The sequence below is a fragment of the Mercenaria mercenaria genome, chromosome 2 (assembly GCF_021730395.1).
Source record: "Mercenaria mercenaria strain notata chromosome 2, MADL_Memer_1, whole genome shotgun sequence".
NCBI lineage: Eukaryota > Metazoa > Mollusca > Bivalvia > Venerida > Veneridae > Mercenaria > Mercenaria mercenaria.
The window spans coordinates 118,206,549-118,225,673 of record NC_069362.1 but is presented as its reverse complement, the minus strand read 5'-3'; the positions used below and the strand labels follow the sequence as shown (position 1 = coordinate 118,225,673).

The 19,125-nt window shown below is 35.6% G+C and overlaps 1 protein-coding gene across 2 annotated transcripts in view; it reads left to right on the top strand.

The window, feature by feature from the left end:
* Positions 1–17,108, top strand: part of LOC123565037 (glutaminase kidney isoform, mitochondrial-like) — a 34,503-nt gene extending 17,395 nt beyond the window's left edge. The window contains exons 6-15 of one of the 2 annotated variants that reach the window (XM_045359026.2): positions 200–363; positions 830–921; positions 3,281–3,339; positions 4,862–4,928; positions 5,214–5,264; positions 9,668–9,844; positions 10,310–10,441; positions 10,686–10,840; positions 11,825–11,968; positions 14,580–17,108. In XM_045359026.2, coding sequence (XP_045214961.2) covers positions 200–363; positions 830–921; positions 3,281–3,339; positions 4,862–4,928; positions 5,214–5,264; positions 9,668–9,844; positions 10,310–10,441; positions 10,686–10,840; positions 11,825–11,968; positions 14,580–14,778 — 1,240 coding nt within the window. In that variant the 3' untranslated portion in view covers positions 14,779–17,108. Of the gene's footprint in view, positions 1–199; positions 364–829; positions 922–3,280; positions 3,340–4,861; positions 4,929–5,213; positions 5,265–9,667; positions 9,845–10,309; positions 10,442–10,685; positions 10,841–11,824; positions 11,992–14,579 lie in introns of both variants that reach the window. The other variant, XM_053537649.1, reaches the window with a different exon arrangement.
* The last annotated feature ends 2,017 nt before the right edge of the window (positions 17,109–19,125 follow it).

Below are 19,125 nucleotides of genomic sequence, written 5' to 3'. Positions count from 1 at the left end.
AAGGTCAAACCCATCATGAATATGTATATGTTGTATTATAGTGTTACCGCCGTGAAACATTCGATTATATATAATGAATTGATGACGTATGAAAAGCCGGTGGGTCGGGTCATGCTTATTTAAAATAACATATGGTACGTGTATCTTATCATATCTCAACGTTACTTAATTGTGACATAATGTTTTTTACATTTTCTAGGTATGACTTAGGGGAGACAAATATTCCTTTCTGTCTTGAATCAGTAGTAAAGCCCCTAATATACGCTCTCACACTGAACGACCTGTCCCCAGATGTTGTTCACAGGTTTGTAGGTCAAGAGCCCAGTGGAAGATCTTTCAACGAACTCACACTCGACTATCAAAGTATGTGGTTTTCATACGATTAGAATGTTGTTTTTATAGTAATACCTAATTGAAAACAAAAACAAAAGTTCAATTATCAGAAGTATATGTACATGCAGATCTTTGGAAAAAATTAATAAACAATCCAATGTCATCATGGTTAATAAATAAAGCCCACAGCGAGGCTTCTACTTTTAAATACAATATAGCTGGATTTTTTTTGTTAAACGTTGCTCTATAAGAGTGATATTTCGCCGTTTATGACTATAATTCGACTATCCCTGTGGTAGTGATGAAAAGTTTTAATTTTTGCCCAAAAGAGTTATTCTGCGGGTGTTTTGGAAACAGTCGAGCTATTGCCCCTTAGTAACGAGCCTACATTTGGAACAGTTGCCCTGGGCTTGTTGGTTTGTAAGTCTTCCCTGCTACCTCGTTTGACAGTTCCCCGAATACCCATGAAATAACTGTATGCTAATACTATTCACAGACAAACCTCACAACCCTATGATAAATGCCGGTGCAATCGTGATATCTTCACTGCTGAAGAAAGGTTTGGTCATCGCTGACAGATTCGATTACGCAAGTTCTTTTATTCCATTTTCACAATATCTCTTGCTGGCTTATGAAAGAAATGCTTCGCTTACATAAGCTTTTTATATCATTTTTTCATGTGTATGTGTGCGCATTTTCACAGTAACTCTAACTGGATTGTAAACGAAATGCTTCTCTTACGTAAGTGGTTTATCCCATTTTTCTATGTGTATGTGTGCTCATTTCACAATATCTCTAGCTGGCTTGTAAATTAATGCTTCGATTACGTAAGATTTTTATTCCATTTTTTCTTTATGTATGTGTGCGCATTTTCAGCAAGAAAATTAATGTAACTCCATCCTGCTTTTTATAAGAATTATGGCTTATTTTTTGGACTTAGAAAATCAGATTTTTTTGTGAAATTATGTGTTTAGACCAGCTTTTCTCCTAAACTATTAAAGCTATTGCTTTAGTACTTGCAACACTTGTTTCCCATCAAAACTGATTATGTACAGCAAGAAACTGAACTCCATCCTGTTTTTTGCAGGAATTATGGCCTCTTTTGGACTTGGAAAATATTAGATTTCTTGGTTAAATTTTGCATACATTTCTCCTTAACGTCCAAATCTATTGCTTTAAAACTTGGAGCATTTATTTGCCATTAAAAGCTGACTCTGATAAGCAAGTACCGTAACTCTTTATTGCTTTTTGCAAGAATAATGGCCCCTTTTGGACTTAGAAAATCATGGTTAGGACATTATTTCTATTATACAGAGACAAAAAAATCAGATGAGCGTCTGCACCCGCAAGACGGTAATCTTGATCTGTGTGTATTTGTGCGCATTTTCACATTATCTTTAACTGGTTTGTAAATGAAATGCTTGGATTAAGTAAGTTTTAATCCCATTTTAAGCAGCACTGATTCAGATAATTAATTTTGCGGATTTGTTGTCGAACATGCATGTTTGGCCCTTTAATGTAACTGTTCTGTTGTACTGAGGTGGCGATTGTCGTATAAACTCTCTCTTTATATATATAGTGACCTTACAATGTCATGCCTACCTCACGCGATACTTTGTTGATGTGAGAGTCACACGCCATGATAAAAGTTTTCTGTCTGGTAATGACGTTTTGATAGTTATTTTCAACAAAACTGCTTGTTTATGCTTATTTGTGCATCATTTTATTTTGCTTGATGCTTCATCCACGATGTTATGTATATCCACAAGCTTTGTTATTGTTCCCGCATTTCTTTATGTGAAGCTTATAAAAATATTGTTTTATTTTTTCACATATTCTCAAAATACATGTTTTGTTAAACATTTAAACAAAACATAATAAAACATACAAAAAGAACGATTTAATCTCCAGGCACAATTCAATTGTGTTTTTGTCGTACAAATATGTATATGCAGATTTTTTCATGATACGATTTGTGACATATTCCGACAACCGACTAATCGCTGCTGATTTTATTCACAATAACTAGAATTTTAGTGCCCTGCCGTTGGACCCTCAGCAGTCATATAGAGAATAGGTAACACTTTTTCTTTGTAGACTCCGAAAAATGACGAACCTGATTTGAGGTATTTGAACGAGGTATGACAAGTTTCTTGGAGATTATGTAACAAACAGTATATTTAAATGGGGGTGGGGGGAACATATCATAAATTGAAACACATTTGTTATGGTTGCTTAATGCTGCCATCTCATCCTGGCGTGTTGGCGCTTATAAGGAACGCCAACATGACAGAACGTCAAATTAGCGCACCGTGACAAGACGAATGAATTCGGTATGTTGGCATGTAAGCGGCATGTAAGCGGGATACCATCAATGCAGAACAACAAATGTTGCCGTTCTTCAAACGGGATAAAACGCCAGAATGAGATGGCAAAAATCAGCTACCATACATATTCAGTATTCTCTTGCTCATTTCCTATGTCATTATTAACTAAAAGATACCGACTGAATAGCGAACAGTGCAGATCATGATCAGACTGCACGGATGTGCAGGCTGATTATGATATATACTGGTCGCAAAGGTAGAACCAATCATGCCCAGCATGGTAAGGGTTAAGCTTCTGTTTAATATATAGAATTGTATAGTATAGTATATGTAGAACATTAAAACATTCACAGGTAACAAGTACTTTGGAAGTATGAAGAGTGCGAATTTTGCTAAGTACTGATTTAAAAAACAACAAGAACAACAATAAAGTTTTGTTTTATATTTTCTTTCAATGATAAAAAAATAAGTATTAAAAAGAAATTGGTTGAACCTACAAAATGTAGATTGTTTGTGTTATATGTAAGATCAAATTGTCGTTCTACAGACTCAGCTATGCCACTGATGAAAGTATAGTATCGTATATTCTTACTACCTATAGCAACTGTGTTGTTTTGTAGGCGATGGACGAACTGAAGAGACTGTCAGGTCAAGAACACGTCACATTTAACAATTCAGTGTAAGTTTAAAGGGCGTTGGGGTGGGCAATGGGGGTGGGGATGAAATGTCTAACATTAATCCTTTCATAGCACTGACATATATTTTTAAAATCGGATCACTAGCTACAGATCACCAGTTGTTTTCCCATAGACTTTCTTTATAACATTATGGTGTATTGGCCCTTCCATAAACCGAAACTCGTCAAATCTTTTTCTTCTTCTTCTTTTTTCTAAACTGTCTTAATTCCATCAATATCACGGACGATAATAGTGAGGCTTTATGTGAAAAATTTTTCCATGAATTATATGACCCCTATTTAAATCGTTAGCATGGGTAGAGAAAACCGTTTCATGAAACTTTTTTTCAACACACGTCAAATGTAGCAAATATTTTAATACTGCCAGACTGTGTTATAAAGAAAAAAGCGGTAAAAAGCTTCAGTAAAAAGCCACTTCCATGGTATGTTACATTACTGATCAGTCTCTACCTTATTCCCGTTCTTTATTCCGTTTACCCTTTCTGAATCAGTGGTTTCTGACCAATATTGAAAAAGATTTTGCACTTTGAAACCATGGTATCCATTTTACTATATCGTCCCCTTAATGCAAAAAGGTACCAAGTGCCTTCTTTATTCATATGCTCATGGTACCTTTTTGCATTAAGGGGACGATATTTATTATCCTTTTATTATATATAAAAATATAAATTTCTAAAATGTCTTGAGTGTAAGACGCAGGGCATTTCATTCTTTTTATCATGAATAAATATCTTAAAAGTAAAGATAAATTAAAGGCACCATTTTGTTTTAAGTTTTTTGTATTGTGCCAAGAAAAGCCCCCTATATTAATTTTACATTCTCATTTTTAAACAGATTTTGAACATTCTTTCAATTCTTTAGATATAACTGACAGAGTCTTGTTAGGTTAAACGTCGCACCGACACAACTATAGAGCATAAGCGACTTTCCCGCTTTTGATGGTGAAGGAAAACCCAAGGAGCTCCTCCGTGTATTATTTCATCACGGGCGGGCACCTGGGTAGACCCATCAACCTTCCGTAAACCAGTTGGATGGCTTCCTCGCATGAAGAATTCAACGCCCCTACATGGGGGAGTGGCAAGTGATTCAAAGTCAACGACCTTAACCACTCGGCCACGGAAGTCTATAACAGACAGAGTTAACGCTGAAGCAACGTTTCTCTTCCCTTTAACTCGGACTGAAAAGTATTTTTCTCTAATTTATCTACTTCTTAATTCGAAATTCATATGAACTACGGCCACATGATTCGAGATGAATTTTCCCGAATAGTGTCTTATTACAAATGACGTTCACATTTAAAGATGACAATTTGTATAGGCTTCAGTAAAGCTACATTCCGGAAGTATGAAAAGCACACATGAAGTCTTGACTGAAAATACTAAGATCCATCACAGATTAACTTGATAAAACTAGATGCTTTTATAGAATGTTTCAGCACACTTCTGTCTGAAAGTATATTAATCCTGACGTTTTAGCATGTAATCCATGTTTTGTTACGTTTAAGGTATTTGTCAGAAAGAGCTACCGCAGACAGAAACTTTGCCTTGGGTTATTACATGAGGGAAAACAAAGTAAGGTTTGATTTCTAAATAATGGTAAAACTTATACAAAATATGAACATTCATAATTCATCAATGTTGCATTCCTTCATAATTAAAAGTAGACAATATTGAACTGAGTCAATATTCGGCGTCATCACCACTGTTTTGTACATTGTTTTTCTGAAAATCTCTATACATTAGATTGGTACATATAAAACAGATATGGACACGATGGCAAAACATGTTCAGATTTTTGAAATTCTGACGTTTTTTATAAAATAGTATGTATTGATCTTCAATGGTTTGTTACTTCAGTGTTTTCCACCTGAAGCTGATCTGGTAGAAACTTTAGAGTTTTATTTCCAAGTAAGTATCACCTTGCAAACAGCAATTTGTAAGTACATGTTTGTGTTTGATACTTTGTTGAATTTCTTCTGCCTGTTGATCTTACAGCAATCTGGTACTTATGGTGGCTGATTTCTGCTATTTCGTTCTGGCGTGTCGGCGCGTTTGAAGAGCGCCAACATGCAAACGCGACAAACTAGTGTGCCGATACGACAAAAACCGTATTTGTCGTGTTGGCGTCACGGGCGCTAACACCCCAGAACGACAAACAGCGCGCCACACGACAAATGTCGTGTCGGCGCCAACGAAACGACAGAAATCAACCACCATAGGTACTTGTACCTCTTTTGTAGGATCCGTTATTTGTACATGACTTTTGATTGTGCTTACTAGGGTTGTCTCCTTTTATACTGTTTTTCAATAGATATAAATTTTTAGTTAATTTGGTTTACAAGAGCATGTTTGTGTGGGCAGCGAAGCATGTCCACAGAGTTACCAAACCACAAATTTACGGTTTGGAGCCGAACAGCATGCGTAGCATCTACGCATGAAGTAGTTCCATGTCCTCCATAAATTATACGTACTTCAAGTCTGTTTAACTTTGAGAAACGCTACTGAGATTCAGTTTTATAAAAAAAATACATTTCTTTAGTACATATTTATCGTAATCTGTATTTCATATTAAAAACAAAGCGTATGAAAATTAACACACTAGCTTTGATCGCATGACCAAAACAAGTCTTTATTACGTGCCCAAAGATAACCAAATTACCTACAAAAACGGTACTTCAGCACCATCCGCGTAGATCTATAATCGGTATTAAAACCGATGTAGTCTTTCGTTAACATTTTTAATTAATACTCCTGCTAGAAATGTTATGGTTTAGGAGTATATCACTAAAACATAGAAATATTTTATAAACGAACAACATCGTTACAAATATTTTACCTGACCATTACATGTTCTGCCGTACTGTCCCATACTGAAAATATTCTGAAAAGTTGTTCCCCTTTGAAAATGAATGCCATTTGTAAAGAAATAAAAATAAACAATCGCTGAAAACTGTGTTCCACCTAGTTATGTGAAATTTCAACACTCGCACGCTATTACAAATGCATCAAAACAAACATGTGTAACAGTTCCTTGAAAATGGTGAGTTTTTAAAAGCACTTGACTGTCTGGAAGTGGGGCCTGTTTAAACAGTTCTTTTTTCTGAATTCAATGCTTATATCAGTATACTGACACTTGTTTTGTAGAGTCATATAAGTAATATACACGCTGTCATTACAAAAACAACAAAACAAGTGTCAGTATACTAATATAAACATTGAAATCCGAAAAAATGACTGCCTAAATGGGACCCACTTCCGGGCAGTCAAACGCCTTCAAAAACTCACCATTTTCAAAGAACTATTACACATGTTAGTTTGGATTCATTTGCAATCGCATGCGAGTGTTGAAATTTCACATAATTAAGTGGAACACAGTTTTCAGCAATTGTTTATTTTTATTTCTTTACAAATGGCATTCATTTTCAAAGGGGGGCAACTTTTTCAGAATATTTTCAGTACGGGACAATACGGCAGAACATGTAATGGTTAAGTAAAATATTGGTAACGATGTTATTCGTTTATAAAATATTTCTTTGTTTTGGTGATATACTCCGAAACCTTAATCGAAATTTTATTTTTATAACAACACCAAACCGCTAGTTTTTGTCATATGATCAGAAAACATTATTAACGTGACCAAGTTTTTTTCACGTGACCAAAACAAAGTACCTATTCAATATCTTATACACTCAATATGTATAATAATTTTTGTGGAAAATCAATTTGTTTAGGGATTTAGGAAATAGTGTTTAGTAGGACTTGCGTAGTCGCCGAATAAAACTATCACGGGAATATATAAACTGGCATCAGTCCCTAGAGCCATCAAAAAGAAATGTCTCTACTATAAAATCCTCTTTAATAGCACTTTCTTGAAAAAATTACGATATCTCTTATCTCTGATACTAAGAGATGAGCCTAGAGAGAAAAATGCTTTTCTGAGAAATTATCAATATCAGTACGAAGAATGAAATTAACATTACAGATTATTTTATCTCAACAGACTTTGTAAGTGTAGGGAATATTAGAGCGACGGAATTTTAGATTCTAGCTAGTGTTTGTTACTGACATATCATTAAAGGGTACACGGGTAATTCGAAAGAAACATTATTTTAAACAAGTTCGGCTTTTAATCACCGGTAGATTCGCGGTGTTTCGTGGTACCATTTCTTCCCGGATAATTATACAATATCGGGCTTCGGAAGACTGCAGTAAAATCATTGGAGACAACTCAAAATAAGTTTTAAAATTTTCAATTTTCAGTATTTCCATTTTTAACGAAACATGCTTGTTGTATTATTAGGCATGTTATTAATCTATAGCTGAAACAATGACTGAATGCAACATGAAGATCATAATGTATGCTGATATTGGAGATACTAGTAGTTGTTTTGATTGTTTTGAAAATTGAATTAAAACACTGTAATTTTATTGTAAATATTCTTATATGGTTGCTTTTAGTTTAAGAACTATTCAAAAGTGTCTTTTAACTATGTAATTTATGTATAATATATTCATAGCCTGCTTTTACCAAGATGAGATCTCATTTGAAAAATTAATAAAAAAACACCTGTCAAGGTCGCAGGGACCTGAACATGGAAAACCGTTTTTGATTGATATAACTTGAGACTCACTTCACCAAGAATGTTGAAACTTCATAGGATGATTGGACATGTAAAGAAGATGACCCCTATTGATTTTTAATCACTTGCTGAAAGGTTAAGATCACAGGGACCTGAACATGGAAAACAGTTTCCGACCAATAACTTAAGAATCATTTGATCCAGAACCTTCAAGCTTCATACGATGATAGGAATTACATAGTAGATGACCCTTATAGTTTCTGGAGTCACTTGAACTTGGAAAATTCTTTCCGATCAATAACTTGACCCAGAATGTTGAACCTTCATACCTATTACCTTTACCTAACCCTTACCTATTATCTTTCATAGGTGATTGGACTTGCAGAATAGATATCCCTATTGATTTGGAGGTTACTCGGTCAAAGGTCAAGATCACAGGGGCCTGAATATTGAAAACGGTTTACTTGAGAACTGCTTGACCCAAAATGTTGAAACTTTATAGGACGATTGGACATGCCAATTAGATTCTCCCTATTGCAGCCAACCATTAGTGTCTCTTTAACTTTCGCTCCTATCCCCTATTGACTTCTTGCCAATTACGACTATGCTTTGGGTGAGACATGGGCTTTTCTACAAAACCATCTTCTGGTTTGAAAATTAATTGCCCCCCTTAGAATAAAGGAAGGGGTATATTAATAATATCATTGCTTGATTATGACTGCCGGTCTGTCTGTAGACCAATCGGTTCCGAATGATAACTCAAGAACGCTAAGACTTAGGATCATGAATGTTTTTCAGGAGGTTTGTCATGACCAGCAGATGAACCCTATTAGAGATCAGTAAAAGAAAAACAATAGAACATTTTTACCAGATAACTAGAGAATGCTTAGTTCTAAGGTCACATTAGAGAAGATCACTTATGAGTTATGACTGGTAAATGACCCATAACTATTGTTTTGAGTTCAGTACGTCAAATGTCCAGTGACAAAATTATTTCTGTTCCTTGTGAAGTAACTAAATGTATCAAGTGGGTATTTCGTGTTTTACAAGCTGTTGTTATAACTAAAATTTCAAAACCTCACATAATTATAAATTAGTGCATAGCCTTCGACCACATTTACTGTTTTCCCATTGATTTGTTAAAAAAGAATAAAATGTTTATAGTTCAAAAACGAGTTTTAGCAAGAACAACCAAATCTCACAAAATAATCACATGAGCTTTGCTTATATATTGTTTTATACGCCTCGACTGAGTAAAACTATCAGAAGCTGTCAACCGCTGCCCACATCAGTCCTCTCAGTGCTTTGAATTTTAAGGTTGAAGACTTCAATAAACGAAACCTACTTAGTGCAAATTCTCATCCTACTATAAACTGCGTAAATTTGCAGCCACTATTAAAGCTTATAGTTACAATTTTGCGACAAAGTCTAACGAAACCTGATTTTATGAGGAAAACTCTTCGGATTTTGGGTCGTAACAATTTTCTGTGTACTTTATTTCTGAGACGGTATACAATAGTGCACTTTTGTTTGTTTTGTGTGCATATCTTTTTTTGTCTATGTATTTTATGTATATTTCATGATGTGCATATTCACACGTGTAATGATATAGGGCCTAAGTGGGAGGAGGTGCGTTGTTTCTAGTGGATCTTTGATCTTGCTTTTTCAGTTATTTTTCAAAATTTACATCGTATAATAATCATGTATATAATGATGCTGACGTATTTGCAGCTGTGCTCTATCGAGGTAACTGCACAATCTGGGGCTGTGATAGCGGCTACATTAGCCAATGGTGGGATATGTCCTACAACGGGGGATAAGGTGCTCGATTCAGAGGCTGTGCGAAATACTCTTTCACTGATGCACTCGTGCGGCATGTACGATTATTCCGGGCATTTTGCTTTTAAGGTATGTTACTGAGATGAAAAACATTTCCCAGTATATTTCAGGACATATTTTAATTAAGACACCTCTGTAAGTAATAGTGTTTTCTTTTTGTCTCAGACAAGGGTCGTTTAAAATTCTTGAAACTAAGTCTTAAAAAGCAAAAGGTGGTTTGCACTTGTACTCGGTTTTATTATCACAAGTGTTCCTCATTTGGTGGCACAATGGATGGTGCACTTACATCATCTTTCACGGATTGACTCGACCAGACTATGTTTTTCGGTCATTTTGCTTTGGTGCGTTGTATGCTTCCAACATAATTTTGTAGATTTTGATAGCATTTTTTTTAAATTGTACATGAATAAAATCTATATAACCGGATGTAAAACAAACTCAAAGAAAGCTTTTTCTTATTGTTATTTACTTGACGTTTCTTTTGAACATAAAAATTTATCTACATTTTATAAACACACTTTGATTAATTAACAGGTAGGACTGCCTGCAAAGTCTGGCGTGGCTGGCGGTGTTTTACTTGTAATTCCAAATTTGATGGGAATTTTTACCTGGTCCCCTCCACTCGATCAATGGGGTAACAGCAGCAGAGGGGTACAATTCTGCGAGGTATGGATATTAAAATTCTGTTGTTAGAGAAGAATTTCATTTAGTATTAAGATACCGCTTTTCATGAGATATTTTATCACAGTTTGATCTTATTTCATAAAGGTAATAAGCCCGAAACATTATCGTGTGCTTAAGTGGTATAAAAACGGTATGTAACTTTACTGAATTTTCAACAACTGTTGGTCAAACAGTTACAGCAAGGAAGAATTAGATTTACCGTTCTCCATTTAATTTTGCTTTCTAGGAGCTGGTGGCTAACTTCAATTTCCACAACTATGACAATCTAAGGCATACTAGCAAGAAGTACGATCCTCGAGGTCGTGCCGTGGAGTCCAAGGCCCAGGATGTTGTCAACTTACTCTTCAGTGCTTTCAACGGTGACGTCACTGCTATGAGAAGGTAGCTAACCGGTACTGCTATATCGATATGCAGTATTGTCAACAGTATCGATCACAGACACTTGAACGTCAAGCCCCCTCCCACCTCCCAAAAAACAAACGAAACATATTCAGTGTTTGAGACATATGCCCAGTGTGTTTTAAAAGACTAAAAATATTGCTGATATTTGGCAAAGGCGGAGAGGGCTTGAACTCCAATTATTTGTTTATGGTATCGATCATGTTCTAGGAAATTTCCAGCTGATTTTTGGTTGCAGGTTTGTCCCGCTACCAAAGTTAAAGTGTATTTCTGACAATCATAACATCTTTATTTTATTTCGAATCACATCCAAATGATGTTCATGTGCTACACAAAAGAGTCCTATTCATAAACAATGCGGATGAATTATCAATGAACAAGCAGTTCTTATTCAACCTGTATGCACTCACACTGACCATTTAGATTAGATAAGATCTATCAATGATAAGGTATTCAAGCCCATGGTTACATCACAAGCTGGGTCAGGCAGAGTTCATCTTAGATATGAGGCACATTAAATTTGTATTTGTTTCTCATTCATGTATATTCATGGACTGGCATTTAAACAGAAAATAAATCTACCAAAAACCCGCAACCATCAGACATTTCAAGGCTTTGATTTTATTTAGCGTGGTATTTTTCTATCTATACTGATAGGTCAGTTCTTGATATTGACATCAAAATTAAAGGACACGAAGTATCATGTTAAGACCGCATTTGAATTTTAAGTTAGATGTAACAACAGTATAATGTCTCTCTTAAAACTCTGTAACCCTTTACTTAAGTACATACACCATTATCATCTATCTTACAACCTGGAACTAACCTATTGCTGACAGCGGTAACATGTACACTTATCAGAGGTTTACCTATTTACAAAGCTCGATGCCCCCCTGATAAATAATTGTTACACGTGATAGGAATACCAGTATGTATTTTTGCCTATTAATACTTTATCTATTGTAGATACGCCTTGCTGGGGATGGACATGTCTCTTGCCGACTACGACGGTAGAACAGCTTTACATCTTGCCGCTGCTGAAGGACACGAGTCAATCGTTCGATTTTTGCTCGAGAAATGTAACGATGTTAATCCACATCAAAAAGACACGTATTGTGCCACATACAAAAATCGTGTTGGTTTTTTTTTTTTTTTTTTTTTTTTTTTCATTTTCACAGTACAATTTACATGTAAATAATTGTGAAGTCTCTTCTGTTTATCTGTTGAACAGCATATACAATGGTTAGCCCCATGATTGAGTACAACACCAAATCATAGACAGAAAGGGTTGTTTTACATGAAAATTGAAAAGTATATAAAACATGTATATTAATTTATAAAACAATTGTCAATTTATTGATAAATTACAACATGTATGTAAAATGAATTCCGGAAAATGACTGCATAATGGGTCGCACGTTTGTGCAATTCAACGCCGTTTTCGAATTGAAGAATTTAAGAATTGTTACATATCTTCGTTCTGATACATAAAAATTGTAATAATGTTCCAGTGCTGAAATTTCAAAAGAAGGAACGTAGTTTTCAGCAACTGTTTATTTTTATTAGCTCACCTGTCACGTAGTGACAAGGTGAGCTTTTGTGATCGCCCTTCGTCCGTCGTCCGTCCGTCGTCTGTCGTCCGTCGTCCGTTCACAATTTCTTGTGAACACGATAGAGACCACAGTGTGCAATCAATTTTTATCAAACGTGCACACAACTTGTATTGGCATAATATCTCGGTTCCTTTCGAAAACTGGCCAGATCCCATCATGGGTTCCAGAGTTATGGCCCCTTCAACGGCCAAAATTTACTATTTTTGGCTTGTGAACACGATAGAGACCACATTTTGCTGTCAGCTTTAATCAAACTTGCACATAACCTATATTGGCATAATATCTTGGTTCCTTTCGAAAACTGGCCAGATCCCGTTATGGGCTCCAGAGTTATGGCCCCTTAAAGGTCCAAAATTTACTATTTTTGGCTTGTGAACACGATAGAGACCACATTTTGCAATCAGCTTTAATCAATCTTGCATACAACTTGTATTGGCATAATATCTCGGTTCCTTTCGAAAACTGGCCAGATCCCATCATGAGTTCCAGAGTTATGGCCTCTTTAAGGGCCGAAATTTGCTATTTTGGCTTTTGCAGTCATATAGAGACCTATTTTACGGTTTGATTTCATACAAACTTGCACAATATTTTCAACAACAATAAATCTTGAATTCCATGAAGAATCTGTCAGATCCAGTCATAGGTTCTGGAGTTACGGCCCCTGATTGACCCCTGAAAGAGCCAAAACTGGTAATTTTTACCTTGTGAACACGATAGAAGTGACATTTTATAGTTGATTTTAACCTCACTTACACACAACTTAAGTCACAATAAGATCTCAGTTCTTTTCGAAAACTGGCTAGATTCCATCATGGATTCTAGAGTTACTGCCCCTGAAAGCGGCAAAATTTTCTGTCTTGGCCCTTTCAGCCATATAAAGTTTTAATTTATGCTTCGATTAGATACAAACTTGCACAGAATGATCATCATGATGATTTCTAGGCCTGTATCGAAACTGGGTCATGTCAGGTCAAAATCTAGGTCATCAGGTCAAATCAAACGAAAAATTTGTTAACAACCTAGAGGCCACATTTATAATCCTATCTTCATGAAGCTTAGTCAGGATGTTTATCTTGATGATATCTAAGCCAGGTTTGAAACTGGGTCATATGGGATCAGAAACTAGGTCATCAGGACAAATCAAAGGAAAATCTTGTTAACATTCTTCAGGCCATATTTATGACCCTATCTTCATGAAACTTTGTCAGAATGTTTATCGTGATGATTCCTAAGTCAAGTTTGAAACTGGGTCATATGGGGTCAAAAACTAGGTCACCCAGTCAAATCAAAGGAAAAGCTTGTTAACACTCTTGTTCAATTGATGTGCATGAAACTTGATCAGAATGTTTGTCTTCAAGAAATATTGTATGAATTTTTATCTGGGTCATGTTGGGTCAAAAACTAGGTCACCAGGTCAAATCAAAGAACAAGCTTGTTTACACCCTAGGGGCACATTTTTTATTTTATCTTTATAAAATTTGGTCAGAATGTTTGTTATCATGAAGTCTTAGACATTTTCAAATCTGAGTCACGTGGGGTCAAAAACAAGGTCACTAGGTCAAATCATAAAGCTTGTATACACTGTAGCGGCCACTTTTTTGCTCCAATCTTCCTGAAACTTTGTCAGAATGTTTGTTTTCATGAAATTTTGGACAAGTTCGAATCTGGGTCATGTGGGGTATAAAACTGAATAACTAGACCAATCAAAGAAACTGCTTGTTTACCCTCAAGAGGCAACGTTTTTGGTCCAATCTTAATGAAAATAATTTAGAATATTTTGTCTCCATGAAATCACTAGGTAAAACATATTACGCTGTTATGGTATGTTGCACAGGTGAGCGACTTAGGGCTATCTTGGCCCTCTTGTTTCTTTTCAAATGGCATTCATTTTTAATGGGAGACAACTTTTTGAGAATATTTTAAGTATCCAGTCGTACGGGATAGTACGGTAGAACATATAATGGTCAGGTAGATTGTTGGTAAAGACAGTGTTTGTTTACCATTTTGATGATATACTCTTAAACCTTAAAGTAAACTGGTTCAAATGTGGTTTTCTCTCTCCCGTTGTTTAAAACCCTATTACCATGAGTCTTTTGATGCATTTTCAGATGGAACTTCACAGCTTACGATGATGCTAAGCGGTTCAAACATGATGATGTGGCAAATATTCTTCTGGAATATATGAAGAAAAATCCGCCACCAGAAGGAGAACTTCAGATCGAAGATATCAATGAAAAAATGAAACATTTGCATAATATCGAGCGATCTGAAAAAAGTCTGGGTGACGGTACAGATCACGTTGTGTAAAGTATTTGGGGAAAGAATGAGCCACATGTAATACTAACACGCAGAAAACATGCAATTTTAAGGTGTGGTAGTGAACACGTGCAAACGGTGACTACTAGGAATGTGTTTGAAGCTATAAACAATTTAAATGTTGACTTTTATTTACATGTAAAAGAATTTAAGTTATCCTAAACAGATATACACACAGAACAGAATGTTTTGTGTATAACCAAATGTTTTTATACATTGTACTGGCACTTTATTTGCACAGGTTGAAAGCTCGTTTTAGCTCACCTTTCACATAGTGTAGTGACAAGGTGAGCTTTTGTGATCGCCCTTCGTCAGTCCGTCTGTCCACAATTTCTTGTAAACACGATAGAGACCACATTTTGCAATGAATTTAATAAAACTTGTACACAACTTGTTTTTGGTATAATATCTCGGTTCCTTTCGAAAACTGTCCAGATCCCGTCATGGGTTCCACGGTTATGACCCCTTAAAGGACCGAAATTTGTCATTTTGCCTTTTGAACACGATAGAGACTACATTTTGCAATGGAGTTTGTTCAAACATGCACACAACTTGTATTGGCATAATATCTCGGTTCCTTTCGAAAATTAGTCAGATCCGATCATGGGTTCCAGAGTTATGGTCCCTAACAGGGCCAAAATTTGCTATTTTGGCTTTTGCAGACATATAGAGACTTCATTTATGTTTTGATTTGAAACAAACTTGCAAAATATCTTTAACAACAATAGATCTCGGATTCCATGATGAATCCGTCAGATCCAATCATAGGTTCCGGCGTTACGGCCCCTGATTGACCCCTGAAAGAGCCAAAACTCTTACATTCGATTTTAACCACACTTACACACAAGTTAAGTCACAATAAGATCTCAGTTTCGTTCGAAAACTGGCTAGATTCTATTATGTGTTCTAGAATAACTGCCACTGAAAGGGATAAAATGTTCCTTTTTAGCTCTTTCAGTCATACAGAGGTTTCATTTAGGCTTCGATTTGATACAAACTTGCACAGAATGTTTATCTCGATAATGTTAAGGACAAGTTAGAGACTAGGTCATATGGGGTCGAAAACTAGGTCATCAGGTCAAACCAAAGGTAAAGCTTGTTAACAATGTAGAGGCCACATTTATGATCCTATCTTCATGAAACTTAATCAGAATGTTTATCTTAATGATTCCTATGCCAGGGTCAAAACTGGGTCATATTGGATGAAAAACTAGGTCACCCGGTCAAATCAAAGGAAAATCTTGTTAACACTCTTGAGGCCACATTTATGACCCTGTCAGAATGTTTATATTGATGATTTTTAGGTAAATTATGACACTTGATCATGTGGGGTCAAAAACTAGGTCACCCGCTCAAATCAAAGAAAAGCTTGTTAAAACTGTAGAGGCCACATTTATGATCCTATTTTCTGACAATAAACTTGGTCAGAATGTTTATCTTGATGATTTCAAGGCCAAGTGTAAAAAGTGAGCGATATAGGGTCATCATGACCCTCTTGTTCAATATTGTCCCTTCTCTCCTTAAAAAAAACACACACATATACCAGACAAATTACAGGCTGATGCATTTTACATGTCAGCCAGTTATGGGGTGTTGCCGCACTGAAATTGATACCGAGCTGTGGAAAAAATGCGTATAACTGTTTGTTCAAGGCTCCATTTCTCAGTGCTCATTTATGGAAACGTCAGGTACCACATGTACATACATTACTTTATTATATGCCTATATATATTTTGTCAAAAGTACAGGTTGTATTTCACAAGTAAATATGAACAGGCAGAAAAATCCGTATTGTAACTTTTGTATTGTATGTTGCTGGACAACATTCATTTATTATGCATGACAAATTTCTATAAATAGCGCAAACGAAAACTTCACTCATTTCCATTTCAGCATCGACAAACATTTAAGATTTCATTCAATAATAAAACAACAAACAAAAAGGTGGAGGTATATAATAAAAGGGTCATTACAACAGTAACTAGATCTGGGAGTTTGTTTTCGGCTCTTGTGGATTTTGCAAGGACGGATCGCCTCGTGAGATCCGATCCGGCAAATTCCACTCGACCTGAATACAGCATCCAAGATCGAGATACTATTATAATAACCCTATTATATATATGTATACATTTCATATTGATAAAGTGTAAAGGATACAATTTTTACATGTATATAGTTATACGATACCCAACGTATGTAATTGACTAATTTCTTGTACAGTGAAACTATGCGTGCATATGATATTTGTTTTTCATGTCCCTAATTTATAAGCAAAGAACTATATTCTAATATTTGTGAAAATAAATAACTGATTATATCCAAGTACATTTAGTGTTGACTTTAAAGGGTTTCTTTTAAAAATTATAGGAATCACCGATCATCGATACTGACTTGACTTTGCCTTATCATCATAAATGCATATGTCATGTTAGTCCTTGTTCATCACAAAAATCAAAGCGCTCAAAGCGCTGATGGTGGCTGCTAATAAATGTGTAAAATATTGGAAAGTGACTTCTAAAGAATCCTTAATATAAACCAGAAGAACTTTCTTTTGGCAAAATAGTCAACTTTTGTTTCAAAATTATTCCTTTTTCACTGCCAGACATTGTTTACATACACACTGATTCTGACTAACAAATATCTTTGATCCTTTTTGATTATTTGTGACGAAAACTACAACATAAGTTACATTGACGGTTTTTATTTTTTACTATAAAAGAATAATATAAGCTTTTTTCCCAAACCATTCAGATTTTAAGATTTCTTTCTAACGCTTTTGGACAGTGCCTGCCATTAATTATATACACACTCATTTAGTCCCTTATCAGATAACTGTGGTTTTCATGAGATTTGTGAAAGAGAACGCCACAAACATACACCAAAATGTGCTCCAAAATGTCTGTTCTGCAGCCAGTGTATTTTAGAGGTGTATCAATAATCATTCCACCTCTCATACTCAAATGTTCGCTACACATAGCAGCAGGCTTCGCAAAAATGCTGGTCATTGAGTCAGACACTTAAACTTTAGTCAGACCGAGAAAACAAAACGAAAAATATGTACCTGGCGAAACAAAACCGTTTTAATTTTGATTCATATATTTGCATCAACCCAGACATATTCCTCATATTTGAGCCGCACCATGAGAAAACCAACATAGTGCGTCTGCGACAAGCATGGATCCAGACCAGCCTGCGCATCCGGTCAGTCTGGTCAGGATCCATGCTGTTCACTTTCAAAGCCTATTGCAATTAGAGAAACCGTTAGCAAACAGCATGGATCCTGACCAGACTGACCGGATGCGCAGGATGATCTGGATTCATGCTGGTCGCAAATGCACTATGTTGGTTTTCTTATGATGCGACTCAAATGAACTTTACTGAAGTGAGCAGAATCTGTCTTAAAACAATTTGAATGTTTCAATATTTCTATTAATGAGAAAACGTAATGGAGGCAGGAATTTTTAGTTCTGGGAATGTTCATATTTTGAGGAAAAAAATCATTAACTGTTAAAATTAAAAAAAAAAACAAAAAAAAAACACTAAATTAATGAAATCAAAGATGTTTACACGGCAAGGAATCCAACATCTAACACCGCTGTCAAAGAAATTAAATATCTAAGAGTTTGTTTTTATTATTTTGAGAACATTTGAGACGAAATGTGTAACCGTTAAATAATCCAGATTTTCATCTACAAAAATCAGTTATTTGTGAATAATGTCAGAACGAAACAGGTATTTGTTTATCATCGCCAATTTTTCACGGGAGAAAAAAATTTAGCTAGATCTCGAGATCTTAATTTTTAAACTGATCAAATCTGTTATCCGACAATTTGCTACAAAATTACCGTTTCAAAAAGGCAAATATTAATATCATTGCTACAGGTTCATATACGGCCCACTTTCATGAGCTTACAAGTTGATAAAATTGACTCCGACAATAGTACCATTTAGTCAAAGCGAGCTTGCAACATTTGTCGTTGATAATTCGCGTTTTGTCAGACGAAATTATATATAATACATGTGTGTGTGTGTGTGTGTGTGTGTGTGTGTGTGTGTGTGTGTTCGGGTTTAACGTCTTTTTCAACAATTTTTCAGTCATATAAACGACGGTGTCTGCTTGTAGCAGTGAGCACATTGCCCAACTTCATAGTGCTGCCTCACTGGAATATCACGCCGTAGACACGTGACATGATACCCCACCCAGTCACATTATACTGACACCGGGCTGACCAGTCCTAGCACTACCCTCTTAATGCTGAACGCCAAGCGAGGAAGCTGCTAGTACCATTTTTTACGTCTTTGGTATGACGCGGCCGTGGTCTAATACATGTGTATCTA